At 34.6% G+C, this 23,268-nt stretch overlaps 1 protein-coding gene across 2 annotated transcripts in view; it reads left to right on the forward strand.

The window, feature by feature from the left end:
- LOC150098341 (casein kinase II subunit beta) overlaps window positions 1-23,268 on the forward strand; it is a 104,295-nt gene that overhangs the window by 56,741 nt on the left and 24,286 nt on the right. For both annotated transcript variants that reach the window (XM_090404550.1, XM_090404551.1), the window contains exons 4-6: window positions 4,811-4,926; window positions 14,570-14,645; window positions 19,524-19,713. In XM_090404550.1, the coding sequence (XP_090260676.1) occupies window positions 4,811-4,926; window positions 14,570-14,645; window positions 19,524-19,713 (382 nt within the window). The remainder of the gene's footprint in view (window positions 1-4,810; window positions 4,927-14,569; window positions 14,646-19,523; window positions 19,714-23,268) is intronic.

Consider the following 23,268-nt stretch of genomic DNA (forward strand, 5'->3'; position numbering starts at 1 on the left):
TTACAAGTTTTTGCATTTGCTTTTTTAGGTAGCATGATGAAGGTCGACTGTAACCAGTCTTGAGGGATTATGCCTGTATCATAGATCTTATTAAATAGCTCTACTCTCCTGGCCTCTTGAAATCAGGGGGGAAAAAAACCTTTAGTTCTTCCATCCCCCCCTCCTTCCTTTTTAGGTAGCATGATGAGGGTCGAGTGTAACCAGTCTTGAGGGATTATGCCTGTATCATTGATCTTATTAAATAGCTCTACTCTCCTGGCCTCTTGAAATCAGGGGAAAAAAAAACCTTTAGTTCTTCCATCCCCCCCCCCTTCCCTAAACAAAACCTATAGTAGATGATAATTCTTCCCTGCTATAAATTATACAAAACAGTTAGCAAAATCTTTTTTTTTCTCCATCACCTCACTGAAAATCTGTTTTTCCTTTAAATAATACCTTAACACTTTAAAAAAAGTTTTTCTACCTGGTATCACAGGTCTCTTTTCCTTTGCCATTCATTCTGGATATTTCTCTCGGAAGAGCAAAATTTACAGAGGTACCATTATTGGTTCTCTTCACTTGCCTTGCTAATTTTTTCATAGAAGAATTTGAAAAAAGCAAGCTCATGACTTGCCCCCCCCCCCTCAAATCTGTCTGGCTAAGATATGTATATATAATATGTGTTCTCTTTTTGGCCTCGTGCCCAGACATATTAGACTTTCCTCTTATCATCTCAGTAGTCTACATCATAATCTAATATACAATTGAAACTGATAATAGTTTAGATTTCCTAGATATCTTGGTAACTTGTCTTTTTAATGGTAATCTTTTTTTCTTAGTATACAGGAAACCCATTCACATAGGCAGATAACATTCACAAATTTTCCCATCTTTTCTCTCTCTCTCTCTCAGCAATATGGTGTAATAAAAGCTAACCAATAGAGCTTATAACCTTTGTTCCAGTAAAGCCGCTCTTGTAACACTAATGGCAGTTTCTCCAGAATAATAATAATAAAAAAATAATAATAATCATCCCCCCCCCCCACACACACACGTGTGCACAATCCATGACTTTCTCTTCAGGCAGATTTAAGTAATGCTATCCCATCTCCTACATCTGAGGCACACTGGGGTGGAAAAAAAAAGCCAGAATCCTAAAGGATTACAACTCTACACAGCTTTCTAGTCCCATTTGAAACTAGCTACCATTATCCACTCCACTAAAGACCAACTTCCTTCTCTATCTTTTCCTGGAAATTGGCTAACTATGAACAATCAGAAAGCTAGAACACTATCCACATAGAAGAACATAAAAGTACACCAGCAGTTGTTAACGCAGACCACATATGGGCAGGCCGGATCTGGCCCTCTACTTCTTTTGATCCGGCCCTAATCTATTTCAGCGAAGTTTGTCTGATTCATGGTGGGAGAAAACATGGTGTGTTCTACTAGCTCACATTAAGCTGACGTCATATGACTTGCGCAAAAAACACTATGTTTTCTCCAACCAAGGTCTTTTTCTCACTTTGACTAGCAGCATGTGTGAACATGTTACAACGTGTCAGTTCGGTACTTGCGTTGGTGTTGTGCTTTCTTCGCTGCCTGCATTGATGTTATGTTCTGTTCAGTGCCTGCGGTGTAGAAGACAGTTTTGTTTGACAGTTCTGAATATCGCTTATAAATTTGGGACAATATCAGGGGTTATTGCAAAAAAAAACAAAAGTAGATGCAGAGAATCGTCAATTTTCAAGACAACTGGATGGAGGATTATTATTTTATTCTGAATAAAGGTTTGTATGTTTGCTGTGCAATGAATCCATATCCATCAACAAAGAATACAACTTGAAGAGACAATTTACTTCGAGACACGTGGATCACCCAAAAATTGATGGACAACTATGAAAAGATGAAATACAGAAGTTGAAGAAGAACTTGGATACTCAGCAGCAAATGTTCAACAAGCAAAGAAAGAACACAGCACCACAGCATTGTCAAAGCCAGCTTTGTGGTAAGCGAAAAAATCGCTAAGCATTCTAAGTCATTTGGTGAAGGAGAATTTATCAAAGAATGTCTGCTGGATGTTGCAAGTATAATATGTCCTGAAAAGAAAAAAGACTAAGAGAATATTCGTTTGTCGAGACGTACTGTTGTCCAACGGATAGAAATTATCTCTGATGATATCAAAAAAAGTTTATAAGAGAAGATTACTAAATCGGAAGCATTTTCAATTGCTTTGGATGACAGTACCGATGCCTCCAATACAGCACAACTAGCAATATTTATTCGAGGAGTTGATGTGGATTTCAACATCACAGAAGAATTATTGGTGCTTCAGCCATTAAAAGGAACAACTACCGGTGAAGATATATTTGAAACAGTCAACACAGTCTTCGAGAGATTTTGGGTTAAATGGAGTTCACTATCTGGCATATGCACTGATGGAACCTCTGCAATGGTTGGTGCACAGAAGGGATTTATTGGAATAGTTCATGAAAGAACAATAGAACTACAGATCCATCTGGAAAATTTAACGAATTTTCACTGCATTATCCACCTAAGAAAATCTGTGTGCAAAATCGATTAAATTCACAAATGTTATGGAAGTTGTAGTAGCCAGGATTAACTTTATTAAGTCACGTACACTTAATCACCGCCAATTTAAGGAGTATTTGGCAGACCTATTTTCGGATTATGAAGATGTGTCTTATTATTGTGAAGTGAGGTGTTTGAGTAAAGATAAAATGTTAAAACGATTTTATGATCTGAGACAAAACATTGCACATTTTATGGACATAAAAGGAAACAATTAATCAAGTAAAAGTTGATGAGCGGGTGTGTGATTTAGCATTCCTTGTAGCTGTCACCAGATACCTAAATGAACTGAATCTTAAATTGCAAAAACAAGGACAATTGGTTCATGAACTGCATGGACATGTCCAAGCTTTTTGTAATAAACTAAGATTGTTGGAAAGTCAGATAAGAGCTAAAAATCGTTATCATTTTCCTACTCTAGCAACTCATAAAAATATCCCTTATAATTGTTATGAACTGAAGGCACTAATAGAGCAATTTGATACAAGGTTTGCTGACTTCAAAAACAAAGACTCCATATTTGCTATATATGCTCGTCCGATGGATGCTGATGTAAATAATGTGCCAGAAAACTTAGATTGAACTTATTGAGCTTCAGGTGGATTTAGTGCTAAAATCACAATTTAATAGCATTGCTTTGATGGATTTTTATAAATTTTATTTGGTGGGAAAAAAATATACAAATTTACACGCCTTTTCAAGAAAAATCATTTGTATTTTCGGCAGCACATATATGTGTGAACAGTTTTTTTCGAGGATGAAATACAATAAATCAAAAATTTGGACAAGAATAATGGACGAAAACCTCGAAAATTCTATACGATTATCCTTAAGTAATATTAATGTCAATATTGATAATCTCGTAGTTGAAGTTCAAGGCCAATCTTCACATTAAATTGTTATGTTGTTCATTATATTATAAAATTTATGTAGAACTTTATACCAAAGCATTATATTATAAATAAATGAAATATGAAGTAGCAACTTGTTTAAATTCATTTAATATTAATTTATTTTATTTAATAATTTGGTCTGGCCCTTGACTCGGAGACCGAATGATAGTTTGGCCCCCAAACTAGGAAAGGTTGCCCATGCCTGACGTAGCCAGTTGAGCCTTGCAGACCATATTCTAGATACAACTCACAGGATCAGTTGGAAGAAGACTACTATGCTCCATCATCTAAAAGCAAATTTAAACGAGTAGATGAATTTTAAAATCAGCAGTTGTCTTCAGAAATCGGCCTCACCTGAATAAATATGGATGCACAAAACTTCACTTAGAGATTCCAGTTTACATTTGAGGCCACCTAGTTTGGACTAGTCTTTCATCCACGTTTCACTTAGTTTTGTGTTGCCTTTGTGGGTATGTTATTCTTTCCCAGTGCTGTTTTACTCTACGAAGCCTCCAACATGAGCACATGTTAAAAGCTCTCACAGAAATTAATCATTTCCACAGCAAAAGCAGCTATAAAACATTCCTCAAACCTTAAAAAGTATGACTGCATTAATTTTCAAAAAATTTGCCAGTGAAATATTAGCAGCTAAATAAATCTTTTTCTTTTTGTGTTGTGAATTAAACTGCTAAATTTACAGATAAACAGCTGCCAATACCTAAACTTTTTTTCAAGTTATCTTTTGAACAGATTCCAGATTATATCTAACCATATACCACCCATGTTACTATACTTTAGATTTACAACTTTTTTTTGGGGGGGGGGGATAAAATAGTAAGGCCAGCTTAATTTCATCATAAGGTATATTCTTATCACTATGAGGAGTGCCTTCTTCTAGGCCTTTTCATCTTCAGTTTTCTGATAATGTCATTTAGCTAATTTGAAATACATCCTTGAATAGCATATATCCAGGGTTTCCACTTTTCTCAGCAGTTCTTCTCGTCTGATATGTGTACATAGTCCCTCTTTTGTGTGTGTATGAGAGAGAGAGAGAGAGAGAGTGTGTGTGTGTGTGTGAGGAGTTACCACAGTATTGTTGTATTAAATACACAGTTGCTGAAAACTAGCATATCATTTTAAGAAGCCTCTGCTGCAGTAGATCAGAAACTTATATGGTCATTTTGGGAGGGGATATATATTATATATAATCTAGATTTTGAAGTATCTGTCTGGCTGTTTTTGCTATCTAAATGTTTTAATCGTGGGAACTAATTTAATTGTAAATATGTAACTATAAACTTATGCCTTTTATATATGGCATTAAAAGTAGAATCTTTATTTTTAAGATGATGAACTAGAAGATAATCCCAATCAGAGTGATATGATAGAACAAGCAGCAGAGATGCTGTATGGTCTCATTCATGCTCGTTACATTCTCACAAACAGAGGAATTGCTCAGATGGTAAATTTTTCATTTCATATATATATCTGTATATCTGTGTATATTATTTATTTTAACAAGGATGGATACTAAAAATTTGGCAGTTGAATCGCTATTATTAGCATGTTGTAAGATATTACTTGCTAATGCCATCTGTTCACTCTCTATGTTTCTCAGAATTCTTGTCTCTTAATTATTTTTGGACTTAGAAACAGGTCTTTGATCACCTGTTTTATTTCTAATCCAGTTAATCAAAAACTAGAGACCACATATCAGAGTTTTAAGAAATACTTTGAACTGGTTTATTTTAACCCAGTCGAGGAAAGATTAGTGATCACAGATATGAGAATTCTGGGGAAAATTAGAGCAGGGAACAGTGGCATCAGTGGTGGAATCATTAAAAATATTAAAGGATTTTGATATCATTAATTCTTCCTCACACATTCAAGAATGTGTGAGCCTGAATTTCTCAAGTAATTCTCTAAAGAAATTGAGATTTTATAAAAGCGCCACTTAAAGGAGTGAAGATGATAACTGGGAAAAGACATCTGCATAGGCCAAGCAATGTGGAGAACCAACCAGAAACTCTGACCATTGTCAAATCCTCACTTTTGTGTCCATTATTAGGCATCTGTTTAGATGCTGAACAAACAAAAAATGGGTGGTAGTTTAGCTGACCAAATTACATTTTGTTTTGCTGGAACATCAACTGAAATTGTATATGCAGCACAAAGGCGAGCCTAATAAGATATATCTTGCCAGTTGGGGTGTCATATGGTTAAAGAAGGGTCTACTGTTTTTGTCAGAAAACCAGGGCAGATGGTGAAAATCATCTGGTGGAACACTCACACTCATCAGCTTGAAGATAAACACAGTCCAAGTTGACATGTTGACATAACTAGTGTTACCAAGACTAAAACAAGCGAGATATTTATCTTATAAAGGCATGTGATACATTGCAAAAGGGAAAAAAAAAATTGTATAACTTTTTTTATGAACTATAACTATATGGAAAAACTAAAATATATATCGTAAATGGCCCTTTATACAGGGCTGTACATAATTTGCAATCAGCATTAAAATTATGTACAGGTAGATGGATTGATGTTAAATCAAGTGTAAGACATAGTTCTGTGTTCTCTCCACTGTTATTATAAATAGCGGAGTCCTTACAGAAAAACAGAATAATTTGGAGGAAAATTGTTGATAGGAGATTGGTATTATATGAGAAGTTTATATTATTACTACCACAGTATCCTGTATATCCCTCAAGGGTACATATCAGGAATTTGATAATTTATATCACTATATAAGGTTTCATTCTAGACTGATATTGTATATCACATTGTATACTACTTACATATGTAAAAATTGTTAAGTAGCAATAAGAGTGTAGAAATAAATCTCTAAAAAAAAAAGGAAAGACCATTTTGTATTTAAGACAACTTTGTGTGGAATAGAACTTATTTAACCAGCAAATATAAAGGAATAGTATTTAACAGTTGCAAAAGTTTGGCAGTGATTATCTTTATCAAAAAAAACTCTGGACTAATAAGAAAAATAATTTTTACCCTTTTTTTTATGTCTGTAAAGACAGAAATATTTTAGTCAGAACAGAAGCTTGTAAGCTGTTTTCATTTTCAAATCATTTGTGCAACAGAAAAACTGCAAAAATTCATTTCTGGTAAGTGACTATTTAGTTTGCTGAATTTTGTGTGTAATGGAGGTGGCAGGTTTTTCCTCCTGGAAATTGATTTTTCATCTCGTAAAACAGGAAGACCATTCAGAAAAACACGTGCAATTAAACTAACATAATCTACTGGCCTCATAACCTTTGTTGTTGCTTTTGCTATAGAACAACCAGCGTAATTGAATTCTGTCAGTACATTATCTTTTAACAAGCATACATCTACAAATGTATGCTGTTGGCTGGAATTTTTTGTATTTATTGTGACCTCCACACGTATGTGAAAGAAACTTTTCGAATACGACTTTATAAAAGTATCTGTGTATTTTTATGACTGTCATTAGTACAGAAGAATATTGATTTCATTTTGACAAGTCAATGAGTAATTTATTTTTATTCAGTCACTTTTTTTAAGATTCCACTCCTGCATTCTTTTACCTAAGATTTTAATTTGTTTTCATAAGTGTTAAGTCCTTTAGTGGATTATTCAACTAACATTAACATTTGTTAATTGAACAAATTGAACAAACATACTCTAGTTGATTTAAGAGGTCTGTGTGTAGAGGCTTAAGTGCTGTGAGGACGTCATGTTGGAGGCTTAATGGATTGTATACAGCACTCAAAGGATTAAAACAGAATTTAATTCTTCCTATATTTCTTCTCAGTCAATGAGACATCTTCAGGGATTACAAAAAAACTAATGTAACATAAATAATACAAATAACAAACAATACTAACCCCAACCATGTGAGTGACACTCAAGTCCTATCTAGATGGAGCGCCCTCTAAGGGGGGTTATAATTGGTCTGGAATGTAAAGTGGGACATCTGGTAAAAAGCATTTCCCAAATCTTATGAAGCTTAATGCAACCATATTTGTTAAGATTTGGTTGATTCCTGAGAGCTGTGGGTGATTCTAAGAATAGTCTCTCTCTTTTGAATTTGCTGTGGTGGAGCATGGTGGTTTTTTTCCATGAGATCCTGTGGGTTGTGTCCAAGACATGGTCAGCCAGGCCTGACTGACCATAGTCGTGGTTGCAGATGTATGATTTATGTTCCTCCAGCGGATAGTAGCTGATCTGCCTATCTGTCCAAAGTACGCCAGTTTATGGGAACAGGGTACTTTATAGACTCCAGGCACTGATCTTTTGTAGAGCAGATAAGGGTAGCAAATTTGCGGTGGGGCTTAAATGCTGTGTGTAGGTTGTACTTTTTTAAAATCTTGGCTATTTTTTCGGATGTGCCACGGATGTAGGGTATGGTGACGGCATTTTTAAACTCTTTCTGGAGAGAAGACCGGGGAATTGTGGAGGACCTGATTATTTTTTTAATGCTGTGATCGCTGTAGCCATTTGAGAGGAAAGTGTTGTGTATGTGGTCAAGTTCAGTAGTAAGGGCGGTTCTCTTGGTAAGATTTTAATAATGCCATATTGTTGAGTAGGGGTGATTGGTTGGTTTATAGTTTATTAGGCACAAAAACTACAAAGGTCATACTGTGCGATACTAAAGGTTACAACATTAGCATTTACAGAAAAATAGTTTCACAACGCAGCATCTCTAAGTAAACAGAACTGCTGCAGAGGGCACAGCAACACACACAAGGTCAGAGGTTATTACAGTAGTGCAAAAATAGTTAACAATATAAGTTAATACATAATATATGAAACACTAAGCCAAGGAATGCAGTATCTACATATGTATAAAAAGAGATTATTATACAATATGCATGGATGAAAATTAAATTTAGCAATGCAGTAGAAACAGAATTTAGAATACATATAAACAAAATTACTAGAAAGTACACAAATAGGTAAGATGTCCTACAGCACTACATGATTATTCGAAAAATAAAGTAGTAAATAAGATGCATACACAAAATGCATGATAAGTGATGCAGTATCTACATATAAACAAAATTACTGCAGAGGTTTCAGCAGTACATAAATAGATAACTATAGGTTAACATATGTATATACAAAAGAAGTCAAGGAAAGCAGTGTCTACATCTAGTAAGATTACAACAAACATTATTATACTTATACTTAAAGAGTCAGAAAGGAATAATATACAAGATCAAGGCCTATGGTAATACATGATTGGGCAGATTTAACATAATGAATAATATGTATGTATAAAAGTTAAGTTAAGCAAAAAAAAAAAGTATTTACATATAAACAAATTAATGGTCAAATGTGTTTGTACAAATTAATTCTTTCTAAAAAATTAAAAACATCATGCAATTTGCCTGAGTCTGCTAGCATTTCCCTGAGTGTACATGGCTTGGTTAGATAGGTGAAAATTTCATTCCTCTCTGGTGTAAATTTTCGACAATCTACCAGAATATGATGAATAGTGAGATGTGTGTTGCATTTTTCACATATGGGAGGGTCATCAGCTCTCAGTAAATGAGAATGCGTAAGGTGACTTTGACCTATGCAGAGCCTAGCAAGGACAATCTCTTCCCTTCTCTTTGTATGTTGACTAGAATGCCAGTGTTTAATTTCAGGTTTAATGTTATATAATTTGTTTGTTGATGTTTCTTGCCATGTTAACTCCCACTGAGCAATTAGCTTTGATCTTATAAGTTGTGTGTAGTCTGTATATGGAACTGTCAAATAGTATGTGGAGAAGGTATGGGCTGATTTAGCAGCTGCATCTGCGGCCTCATTTCCTTTGATTCCGATGTGGCTGGGAATCCAGCAGAACTGAACATTGAAATTAAGAATTTTCATTTTGTGAAGCAGGTATAGCACTTCATAAAGTACTGAATGAAGATTATGCATAGGAGAAGAGATAGCCTATAAAGAGCTCAATGAGTCTGTATAAATTATACACTTTTGGTAGCAGTTTTCTTTTATATGCACAAGTGCAAGCTGAATGGCATGTAACTCTGCTGTATAATTACTGCAGTCAGGTGGGATCTGATTTGAGATAATGTCAGGAAACACAGCAGCACAGCCAACAGAGGTGTTAGTTCTTGAACCATTAGTATAGATGGGTAAGAAATCAGCATGTGCTGCTCTGTGTGCATTAAACAGTTGCAGGTAGATGGATGATGGGGTATAAGATTTCTGTAGCTGACAAAGTGAGAGGTTGCAGGATGGTGTGCAAACCTGCCATGGAGGAATGCTGTTATGTTTAGTGTAACTAATGTTGTCAACATTTATACTAACAGCTTGCACAGTTTCTTTAATATGCATACCAAAAGGATGTATAGCAGTTTGATGTGTGTGATATTGAGCTTCCCAATGCAGAGAGAAGATGCTATTCCATGTAGGGTGATCTGGGAAAGATTTTATTTTTAGGACGTAATTAAGAGACAACTGTTTTCGTTGAAGTGATAGAGCCGGTTCATTTGTTTCTACATAGAGATTTGGATTTCTAAATAACTTAGGGAATTGAAACAACGTAGATCCGAATATAAATTAAATTATATTTTAATAGATATTTCCGATATATATAACCTACAAACCACAGCCCCCCTCCTCCTCCCCTCCACAAAAAAGATTACTCTAAATCCATCACCATTCCCTACATCCGAGGCACCTCAGAAAAAATTACCAAAATTCTAAAAAAACATGACCTCACCTCCTGTTACAGGCCTTACAGAAAATTGGCATCCCTCATCTGCTCTACCAAAGACCAACCACTTCCCCTAGACCTACCTGGTGTATACCAGGTCCCTTGCAGTTGTAAACTGTCGTACTTTGGCCAAACAGGCAGGACAGCGAATATCAGAATTTCTGAACACAAGGACTACATCCGGTTTTACAAGTATAGCCATTCTGGTCTTGCAGACCATGCTCTGGATACTCGCCACAGAATACGGTGGAAGAAAGCAACAATAATACACCGGAGCAAATATAAATTCGAAAGATTATTTATGGAATCAGCCTCTGCCCTAAGAAACTCTCCAAACCTCAACAAATTTGGGAGGCATACATCAGCAGACCTTCAGCCCAACGGCCAAGAACGCCTACTTAGCCCACCAGAGGGCACCATCAGGACTTCTAGGAGAACGATAGCTTCAAATCTTCATTCTCAGTTACTGTATTGTTATTGCCTGTGTGCACCTGCCTTTTTGTAAGTTCCTTTAGAAAATGGCAATGCGACATTGCCGAAATATCGGAAATATCTATTAAAATATAATTTAATTTATATTCGGATCTACGTTGTTTCAATTCCCTAAGTTATTTAGAAATGCATAACCAACGTATAAGCCTGTCTACGAGAATAGAGATTTGGAGTGGGTGAGATGCGAAAGGCACCAGTAGCTATCCATATACCCTGATGATGGATGGAATCCAACCATCGTAGGTTACTCTGTTTTGCTGAACCATAGACTTGGGACCCATAATCCAGCTTTGAACGTATAAGTGCACAATAAAGATGGAGCAATGAAGCTCGATCAGCACCCCACCCAGTAGAGGATAGAGTGCGAAGGAGGTTCAAAGTTCTTTTGCACTTTTCTCTTAGTTGACGAATGTGTGCTAGAAATGTGAGTTTTCTGTCAAAAATGAGTCCCAAGCACTTGGTTTCTGTAGTTACTGAAATAACAGTAGGCCCCATTCTTAGTTCTGGATCTGGGTGATGATTGCGTTTTCGACAGAAGTGTACACAGATACTTTTTTCTGTTGAAAACCTAAACCCATTATTAAGAGCCCACAGAGAGACATGATCAATTGCTTGCTGAAGTTGTCTTTCAATTACCCTCGTTACATGAGCGACAGTAAATTGTGAAGTCATAAACATATAGAGCATTGTCTACAGTGGGAGGAAGCTGTTCAATGATTGAGTTGATTTTAATAGCGAAAAGGGTTACGCTTAAGACAGACCTTGGGGAGCACCTTGTTCTTGAAGATATGGTCGAGATAGCATACTTCCCACTCTGACTTGGAAAGTTCACCTGGACAGAAAGTTTTTAATAAATATAGGGAGATGTCCTTTGAGATCTACGTTATAAAGGTCTTTTAATATGCCATATCTCTATGCCAAGAATTTGGAAACTCTTCCTCTGCAAGTATTCTATTGTATAATAAGAGAAGAAGATCCATAGAATATGATGGTAGATGTTTTATCATTTCGTAATGGATGTCATCAGGTCCTATTGCACTAGGGTGAGATTGTAAGAGAGCTCTTTTTAGTTCCTCCTTGACATATGGCTGAAGAATGTTGGTAGAAAAATTAAGCCTTTGTTTCTCTTGCCGCTCTTTCAGTATTAAAAATTCTGGAGAAAATGAAGCTGTTGCTGAGATTTTAGCAAAAGTTTCTCCTAAAGTATCTGCAATAGCTTTCGTATCAGCAAGAACACTTCCATTATAGTCTAAGGTGGACAATGTGTACTATATCTGCCTTTCATTTTCCAGATTTTATCCCATACAATTTTTGGATTGGTCATTTGATTAATTGATGTAGTAAATTGGATCGAGCAGGGGGGGAGTTTGTGAATGTATCTGCCTGTGTGCGTGGGTTTTCTATATACCGTGAAGGAAAATGTACCTTTGGGAAGGCATGTAACTAAGGTGTCTAGGAAGGGTAAACAATTGTTCATTTCCCTTGTATTTATGTTACATTAGTTTTTTTGTAATCCCTGAAGATGTCTCATTGACTGAGACGAAATATAGGAAGAATTAAATTCTGTTTTAATCCTTTCTGAGTGCTGTATACAATCCATTAAGCCTCCAACATGATTTAAAAGGGAACAAAAAACACTTAATCTGCAGATTCTTCAGAAATAGCAGTTTCATTTTCGAATTTACTGCATGACCTATCTGAAGCACATTCTTCAGATAGTTCTTTTTTGGTTCTTATGGTTAGTGTTAAATTGGGAATAGTATATTGCATGCATTGACTTTGAAATATGTAAATATTTTTGGTGTTAAACAAAAATACCACCCGAGTAACATTTTCCTTTTGTTAATACCATTGGGATAGGGAAAAAACACATTAAGAATTTGAACCTCAATCTGGAGTGCATTAATTATCACTCAGCTAACTATGTGGAAAATATATACACGCTTACAGTAGAAAAGGTTTCACTGTTTATACATTTACATGACATTTTCATGCATTTATGTAGCTGTTATAATAACTGAAAACATACCAATGTAACATGGCATCCTATCACACTTACCAGTGGCTCTTAATGATTTTGACTATTTTTTTGTGAATAAAAATATGCATCAACTCACATTGATAGAACTACTGAGCTTTAGCTTTTTAAAGGTAGAGGAGTGCCTGTGTATCCCTCTTGGTATTGACAGTGTTTTTTGGTTGGAAATAAATTGATGCATTCTGGGCTTGATGTAGGATGCAGGGAACCTTAGTAAGAGCTTTTAACTGTCAGTGAGTTTGCCAATCTCATACATAAGCAGTGGGGCGTTTCCTCCCTGAAACTCTATCTTTTAGTTTTTTTCATCCTGCCAAATAAGACAAAGAAAATGCATACAGTTGACACACATAATACATAGTCCTCCCACCCCCATCCATGGGGGGGGATACGTTCCAAGACACCCTGCAGATACTTTAAACCGGATAATACCGAACTCATTATATACTATGTTTTTTCCTTTACATACCTATGTAAAGTTTAATTTATAAATTATGCACAGTAAAAGATTGACAATAATAACTAATAATAAAATAGAACAATTATAACAACATAGTGTAATAAAAGCTATTTGAATGTAAATGGAATTTTAACAACCTCAGCATACGTTTTTATTATTATTATTTATTTATTATTTTATGAAGTCGAACTTTTTCCCTTCACTTAAAAGGCAGCACTTTACAGGCTTCTCTTTGGCATATCCAAATTGCCAGCATCACTACTCTTGCACTTCGTGACCATTATCAAGTAAAGAAGGGTTACTTGAACACAAGCACTGCGACACCACGACAGTCAATCTGATAACTGAGAACTACTCAGAACAGCATGCAATTTAAAACTTATGAATTGTCTATTACTAAAAGAAAGAGCCATATGGCTTCATTTTGGCGATGTAAAATTAAATAGGTAAAGTGGATATTAGATCCAACATTATTTTCAAAGCCGATTGTTTGTAGAGACTATGAAAGTTTCTTAAGTTGACCTGAGAGCTTGCGAGAATAAGATCCTTGGCATCCCTGAGTTGCGCTACCTACTTGACTTAAGTAACTATGGCAACTTGGGGGATGCTGAGGATTGTATTCTCATAAGCTCTCAGGTCAACTTAAGAAACTTTCATAGTTTCTACAAACATTCGGCTTTGAAATAATGTTGGATCTAATATCCATGTTGCTGATATAATTATAAATTGTTTATATCTGGAATTTTACATTTAATATTTTCAGATTGGGGTTGACTGTGAATAGCGAACCCGCGATAAGCGGGGAGGACTATGGTATACTCTTCAGATAGGATTAATCATACTTAGTAGATAATTAAATCTACTTGATTGTGACAGGTCACTGAACCTAATATATAAGGGGAAGGTGATTTCCATACTGTGTTCTAGGAATGATTAATGCAAATATGCTAGTGATTAGGATATGAAAAAATTGTAACTTAATTTGAATAACGATTGTGCTAATTTCTAACTTTCATGATATATCTTTGGTGAGATGTGAGTCAACAGTCTTAATGCACACAAACTTGGCTGATATCCATCTTGTAACTTTAATGGTGTAATTTTTATTGTGATTTGGCCTTTTACAAGTGGTAATCTCTTTTCATGGTAATGTCACTGTTATTAAATAAATTTGCACTGGAATTTTACGAATTCCTTTATCTGCTTCATTCCATAATCTATTTCATATTTCTTCTTCATTCCATAATTTTTCCAAAGAATTGATATTAGAAGTACTACTGGTATATTTTAAGATACCATATTTCATTTTCTTTTTAAGCAGTCTCTATAAAATAACTATGGATTGATTGTACTAATTTATGCACTTCTTCTATTAATAAAATGTATCTTTATTTTTTTCCTCACTGCAGATAGAAAAGTATCAGAATGGAGATTTCGGAAGTTGTCCAAGAGTGTACTGTGAAAATCAGTCAGTTTTACCAATTGGTAAGTTAAGATCAACTTGATAATTTTTTTTTTCATCTCTTATTTATGCATTGTGCAAAAGAAATCAAAACCTAATGCAAGTTGTTCACAATAAGTGTTTATATTTGTGTTTTGAATCAGTATCCAATGTTCCCACTAATTTTTTCCAGCTAATATGCATGTGAAAACCATTTGTGAGCAAGTTTCTAGATTCACTCAGTTTGCACTAATATAATATTTCTCATTAATGTTGCTTTTTTTCATCTAGCTGTAAAATTGTGAGCACTGAACAAATTCCCTTAAATCAGCATGGTTACAAAAATCAACCATTTGCCAGGTTCAAGTAACTGTACTGTCTAGACCAGGGCTGGCCAACCTATGGCGCATGTGCCAAAAGTGGCACACTGAACCCCAGAGAAAAATTTTAAAAAATTTTGTATACGATTTATATATATATATATATATATATATATATATATATATATATATATATAAACACAATTAACCTACCACTGAATTCTAGAGTGCACACTTATTATACTTGTTTGATCTTGAAGCAACAGGCACCAGCAAATGCTGACATGTGTCACCAGTTACTCAATCAGTTTATAGCTGACTCTCGTGTCATAACGTTTGCACTTCTGATTCGATGCGAGTGAACAATTCTGTGTTTTCCAACTTATGTTTTTATTAACAGTTCTTTAAGTTTAAGATAAGATTTCTGTTTTCATGAAGGCTTAATATAGTTCTGTAAATTTAAAAATAAATTTTTTCATTTTGAATGCGTATGTCAAGTTCTTGCCCGCTCCCCTAATTTGCTGATTACTGAAACCTGCAATTATTCGGTGTATTTGTATGTGTATGTTTTTATGTTTTTTTTTTTTATACAAGATCTTTCCTTTTTATTTACGTATAGTAGGTTTATTCCTAAAATTTAACTGATCAGCAAAGCTTTCGTAATGAGGATGTTTGGGTTGTGTGTGCGATTGCCAGCTGATCAACTGTTTTATGGCAAGAAGCGATCTCGTATTTCATTGGACATAATATATTACGAGAGAGAGACAAAAACTCTCTATGAAAAAAAAAATATATGATTTTTAAACTTACAGAACTGTATTAGGTCTTCATGAAAACAGGAATGTTATCTTAAACTTGTAGAACTGTTTTTGAATGTTCATAATGTTTTAAACGATAAAATAATTTAAATAAATTATTTAATAATAAGCTTTACTTTTTGAAATAATTTTTTTTTTACAGTCAGTTACCCATTACTTTGCAAAAGAAAATGAGCAGAAGGTGATAGCAAGCACCAGTTTAATGAACTGTGAGAAAATGAGTTCTTATTTATTGCGGGTCCTTCAGGATAACTGTTCTGCATTGTTTGAAAGCACTCTCTCAGATAATAGAAGACATGATCTTAACAGACACTATAGAAAACATCAAGCTGAATTAGAAGAAAAACTGAAGTTAGTTCCTGGGTCTGAGTTGTGGAAAGAATACGTGGTTAAGAAAAAGGAAGAAATAAAAAAACTGACAAAATATATTTGTGAAACGAAGTTGTGAAAGTGTGCAATGCTGGAGGCATATTATGAAATTGCCTTTGTGTTGGCTAAAAAAATACAAGCCTTTCTCTGATGGAGAGGAAGTTGTTAAGCCCTGAAAAATTCTCAAAAACTTTGCAAAATGTCTTGGTGATAAGAATGTTGAAAGAAAAGTAAACCAAATTGCTCTGTCCAAGCAAACAATACAAGACGCATCGAAGAACTTTCCCATGATGTTATTGAGCAATTGAAAGACCATGTTCATGCTTGTTCTTTCTTTTCTTTAGCCTTGGACGAATCCGCTGACATATGTGATGTAGCCCAATTAAGCATTTTTATAAGAGGAATTGATGGTAATTTTAACATCTTTGAAGAACTTATCGCTCTTGAGTCACTTCATGGAAAAACAAGAGGGTCAGACATATTTGACAAAGTAAAGTCATGTCTAGAAAATCAACAACTAGATTCTAGTAAGCTCATCAGTGTTTGCACTGATGGAGTACCATCAATGGTAGCTAGAGTTTCTGGGACTGTAACTTTACCTGAAAGGTTTTTAGATTGTTCTCTGCTAAAGTATCACTGTATTATAAATGAAGAATCTCTGTGTGGAAAAACTCTCTAAATTTGAAGCATGTTATGATACCAGTTGTAAAGTGTGTGAATAAAATTAGAGCAAGAGGGTTAAACAGAAGAGAATTCAGAGAATATTGTAAACTACTAGATATGGAATATGGTGATCTCATCCTTTATTGTGAGGTGTGCTGGCTTTCTAAAGGACAAGTTCTCAGTAGATTTTGGAAGCTGAAAGAAAGTGTTTGTAATTTTCTGGAAGAGAAGGATGAGCTGCATGAGGAAAAAGTCCTGTTGTGTAATGAGAAATGGCTATTTGATTTAGCATTTTTAGTTGATGTTACCAGCCACCTCAATGATCTAAATTTGAAACTGCAGGGCAAGAACAAATTGTTTCCTAGCTTAGTAAATGACATCAGTGCATTCAAAATGAAATTAAAACTGTTCATATCCCAGTTAGAAAATGGGGATATAAGTCAATTTCTACATTTAAAAGAAGATAGTGAATCTGTTGATGATAATAGCAACTTTACAGAATATACAGTGGTATCTCGCTAGTCCGAACCCTCCAGTAATCCGAACTGCGGTTTGAAAGAAAAAAGAAAGTTTTATTTATTACGTATTATTTTGTGCACTATTATTATTTATTTTATTATTATTACAGTACAGTATTTTTTTTCATACTGTCGATTGTATGGTTATAGTGTAGGCCTATTTTGATTTATTGTGTGTTCACGTTTGCTTGGGAAGCCATGGCCTTCTAGAATTTACCAAGATAACTATGGTGATACACAAAAAGAGGAAATTCAAAACGTACATAATTTGGTTAAAAATATAAATCCAGATGTTACGGAATGGATTGCAGGTAGAATCGAATCAGATGCTGAAATTATAAATATGACTCACTCTACAGAATGAATTAGAAGACGATGATGATGATAAAGAACTCGAAGAAAAAAAGTAAAACACGAAGAGGCAGTTTACTGTTTTAATATGTATAGAATGGGCTAAGCAGAATGATATGCCATTCCACAAAATTTTATTGCTAATGCAGCTCCGAGAAGAAGCATTCGAAAAAAGTTTAGCTTCCAAGAAGCAAAAGAAAATCAGTGACTTTTTACAAAGAAATTTTTAAAAAACTTTTTTTGTGTGTTATTTTGTGAAACGTTTTTTTGTGTTGTGTACAAGAAAGTGATTTTTTTTTTTATTAAGTTATGTTATGTACTGAATTATGCAATTTTATTAAATCAGAATCCTCAACAATACAGTACATATAAACTAAATTTTTTACTAAAATAAACTTGTATTATTTTTTTAAGTTTTACATTACAGTATACAGTAGCTTTTTTTCTATCAGTTACTTCATTTATTTACAAAATTAAATTGATGTACCATTAGAATCTGATTATTTTTGTCTTAAACACCAGTTATTGTCTCTGGGGGGAAATTCGCTAATCTAACAAGCATGGTTTTTATTAGTTCGGATTAGCGAGATACCACTGTACTGAGAAACTCAGATTATTGCAAGAGTCCTTTAACAGTCGTTTTAGCGATTTTGCCGAAGAAGACTGCATACTTGCATTTATAAATCCCTTTTCACTTACTGAACAAAAAATCTTGATGATGCCTTGTAACATACAAATGGAACGTATGGGTCTCAAAACCAATCCTTTATTGAAAATGAAATTTAATGAACTTCCATCACTCCCATATGCTTCTGATATAATTAATTTCTGGCGATCATTGCCCTGTGAACATTTTCCAGAACTGAGAAAATTTGCTCAGAGTTATATCTGTCGTTTTGGAACTACATACAGATGCAAACAAGCATTTTCATCAATGAAAATTATTAAGAACAAACTACGGTCGCGACTGACTGATTCAAATTTGAAAATCTGTTTGATGCTTTCTCTTCCGATCTTTTTTGATTTAACTCCAAACATTACAAGCTTAGCAAAAGCAAAGCAATTTCAAAAGTCTCAATAAAATAATTTATGTTTATCTTGTCTTTATATGAAATTCTTTTATTTAAAACTGCTAAAAGTGTCTATATTATCATATATATAATAAATTATTTTATGCATAACTTAAATATATCCATATTACCATATTTTAAAAGGGCTGAAAAGTGGTATAAGTTTGTATGGTGCATCTTAACTAAAAAATGAAAAAATTGATGCATGAACTACAAAAGGTTGGCCACCCTTGGTCTAGACAGTAGACATTCTAAACAAATATTCCTCTGCAACTTAATGTTAGCATCAGGTTGCTCACCCAACATAAGTTAAAAGTAACTAATTGGAGTGTATTAAGTTGGAGTAAGAGTAATATTGGAGTAGAGACATTAAATAAAATAAGTGAACATATGATTCATCACCATCACATTCAAAAATTATTGGCTGCAAATCTGTGTGCAGTAACTAGGTGTATGTGCTCATGTAAAAATAATGGGGTGGAGAAATTACTAAATAAAATAAGTGACAAGTATGATTTATCATACTATCTTTTTTATAGTACATTCAAAAATTATTGGCTGCAAATTAAATTCAGAAAGGAAAAATTTTGGGTGCAGTTACTAGACGTGCATTGTTTAGAGTGAACATTGTCAGTATCTATATTATAAATCTTTTGCAAAATAAAAATAATTAAATCACTTTAAATATATGAGAATCTTTTATTATCTTACTTTCATTATGAACCTAAGTTTTTTTTCCTTTTTTTTTTTTATAAAAAAAATGCTTTTCTTTTATTTATATTGCTTACCTCATCTATATTTTTATTATGGTAGGTTTATCAGATGTGCCAGGAGAAGCAATGGTGAAGCTTTACTGTCCTAAATGTATGGATGTATACAGTCCTAAATCATCTCGTCATCATCATACGGATGGTGCTTATTTTGGTACTGGTTTTCCCCATATGCTTTTTATGGTTCACCCAGAATATAGACCCAAAAGGCCAACAAATCAGTTTGTACCAAGGTATGTGGATTTGACTATCACAATAAAATCTGGTTAATTCATTATCAGATAAGTCACCATAATTTATAATCTGGAATGGATCTTGTTCACCACCAAAATAGAATATAGTTTTATATATACAGTAATGGACTAATAGGGGCTAAGGGGTGTCTGTTAAATCATGAATTTTTTAAAATAAAAATATCTATAACATTATGCAGCAATTTTATCAATATTAGCACTGTAATAACAAAAAAAAATGTTTTACACACTTTTAGATAAATTAATGTTCAATGTTGAGGTGCTTGGTTTAGGTAATCCTGCTTTGGAAAAAACTATCAGGGTTTTTTTTTTTTTTAATTTTTTTTAAACTTGTGAATTCTGCTGTTTTTTTTTGTAATTAACTCCCTAAAATTACGAAAATGTGTGTAATAAAACTGCTGCAGAAAGTCATGCCACCTGACAAAAGAACCAATTACAGTGCGATTGGTGTGATCACGTCCTAATCATTAGCTGAACATGTTTTATGAGCGGTGAACTCATTTATGTTGGCTAAATTACTACAGTGTTTTTCCAACATATGATGGCCTATTCGCCAAAATTTGTTAAAAATAACAGGAAATTAATAACAAAAAATAACCTGTTAATTTAATTAAGCAAATCTTGGTTAAAAGCATTTTAAAATTAACAGGGTGTTAATTTTCACATGTGACATACAGACCAGATTTGTCCGTTAAATCGAGGGGTTACTGTATGTATATATATATATTTGAACAATTGGGATATGTTCATATTTTTATAAACTGACTTAGATCTGAGAGTTAGAACAAACAATTAAATTTATTCACAGTGCAACATGTTTCGTCGGAAGGTCGACTTCTTCAGGCGTTAAGAAACACAAAAAGCAAATTAAAAACACTATAAAGAAACATTGTGTCACTGAAATTCGACTATTATAAACTACAGTTAACTTTGAACTGGAGCTACAGTCCGTGTTAAAGATCTATTGTTAGGCATCTGTGAGCGTGTGACTTCACGAGTGCACCAGAATCTGATAGCAGAGTTGAATGAGTCCGGTAAATTGTAACTAAGGTTACTGTTTATATGATGAGGGTACATAACAATTTCCTTAGACTCGACTATGCGGCGTTCTACCTCGTCATGGCATATTTGAAGTTGTTGTCCAGTTTTTGCGGCCTTCATTATTTGTGTTTACTGAAAACAGGACATGGCTTGATAGGGCACTTTGCTCTAGTTCTTTTGTAGGCAATGTTTCTCTGGTGTTCTTCGAGACGTAGGAGGATGGATTTCTTCAGTCTGGCCATAGTTACATGCGACAAAATTACATGCGACTGTGGCTTACCACAGTCGCATGTAATTTTGTACACTCCTGGGAACTGTAGATGGTCATGAGCTGGTTTGTGTTTGCTTATAATTGATCTTAATTTGGGAAGAGTAGAGAAGCACGTCTTTATGTTAAACTTTCTTAAAATTCTTGGTAGTTTCTTGGAGAGTGAGCTGATGTATGGTAAGGAGATATAACCTTTGGGGTTGTCCTGTGTTTCCTTTGGGGTTGTCCTGTGTCCTGTTAGAACAAACAATTAAATTTATTCACAGTGCAACATGTTTCGTCGGAAGGTCGACTTCTTCAGGCGTTAAGAAACACAAAAAGCAAATTAAAAACACTATAAAGAAACATTGTGTCACTGAAATTCGACTATTATAAACTACAGTTAACTTTGAACTGGAGCTACAGTCCGTGTTAAAGATCTATTGTTAGGCATCTGTGAGCGTGTGACTTCACGAGTGCACCAGAATCTGATAGCAGAGTTGAATGAGTCCGGTAAATTGTAACTAAGGTTACTGTTTATATGATGAGGGTACATAACAATTTCCTTAGACTCGACTATGCGACGTTCTACCTCGTCATGGCATATTTGAAGTTGTTGTCCAGTTTTTGCGGCCTTCATTATTTGTGTTTACTGAAAACAGGACATGGCTTGATAGGGCACTTTGCTCTAGTTCTTTTGTAGGCAATGTTTCTCTGGTGTTCTTCGAGACGTAGGAGGATGGATTTCTTCAGTCTGGCCATAGTTACATGCGACAAAATTACATGCGACTGTGGCTTACCACAGTCGCATGTAATTTTGTACACTCCTGGGAACTGTAGATGGTCATGAGCTGGTTTGTGTTTGCTTATAATTGATCTTAATTTGGGAAGAGTAGAGAAGCACGTCTTTATGTTAAACTTTCTTAAAATTCTTGGTAGTTTCTTGGAGAGTGAGCTGATGTATGGTAAGGAGATATAACCTTTGGGGTTGTCCTGTGTTTCCTTTGGGGTTGTCCTGTGTCCTGTTAGAACAAACAATTAAATTTATTCACAGTGCAACATGTTTCGTCGGAAGGTCGACTTCTTCAGGCGTTAAGAAACACAAAAAGCAAATTAAAAACACTATAAAGAAACATTGTGTCACTGAAATTCGACTATTATAAACTACAGTTAACTTTGAACTGGAGCTACAGTCCGTGTTAAAGATCTATTGTTAGGCATCTGTGAGCGTGTGACTTCACGAGTGCACCAGAATCTGATAGCAGAGTTGAATGAGTCCGGTAAATTGTAACTAAGGTTACTGTTTATATGATGAGGGTACATAACAATTTCCTTAGACTCGACTATGCGGCGTTCTACCTCGTCATGGCATATTTGAAGTTGTTGTCCAGTTTTTGCGGCCTTCATTATTTGTGTTTACTGAAAACAGGACATGGCTTGACAGGGCACTTTGCTCTAGTTCTTTTGTAGGCAATGTTTCTCTGGTGTTCTTCGAGACGTAGGAGGATGGATTTCTTCAGTCTGGCCATAGTTACATGCGACAAAATTACATGCGACTGTGGCTTACCACAGTCGCATGTAATTTTGTACACTCCTGGGAACTGTAGATGGTCATGAGCTGGTTTGTGTTTGCTTATAATTTATCTTAATTTGGGAAGAGTAGAGAAGCACGTCTTTATGTTAAACTTTCTTAAAATTCTTGGTAGTTTCTTGGAGAGTGAGCTGATGTATGGTAAGGAGATATAACCTTTGGGGTTGTCCTGTGTTTCCGAGTTGTTTTGATGGTGAGGTATAGATGCTTGTTAATAGTTTTTGAAGAGTAGCCATTACTCGTGAAGGTTCTTTTTAGATGTTGTAGTTCATTTTTTAGCTCTTCATCATCTGACAGTACAGATCTGGCACGATACACTAGAGTTGAGATGAAACCCACTTTCTGTGCTGGATAGTGATGTGACATCAAATTAACCATGGAGGTTGAAGATAATTGATCTCTTCCTTTTCTGGACGTAAAACTTACCAAGACATCTGACTCCATAAAAATCTCCATCTTTAGAAAATCTACACACATGGATAGATACCTGCATGCATCTTCACATCACTATCCAGCACAGAAAGTGGATATCATCTCAACTCTAGTGCATCGTGCTAGAGTTTAGGAGATCATCATGCCAGATCTGTACTGTCAGATGATGAAGAGCTAAAAAAATGAACTAGAACATCTAAAAAGAACCTTCACGAGTAATGGC

This window comes from Typopeltis vanoorti, chromosome 15 (genome assembly GCF_054136105.1).
Source record: "Typopeltis vanoorti isolate ZY-2024b chromosome 15, IOZ_Tvanoo_1.0, whole genome shotgun sequence".
NCBI classification, from domain to species: Eukaryota; Metazoa; Arthropoda; class Arachnida; order Uropygi; family Thelyphonidae; genus Typopeltis; species Typopeltis vanoorti.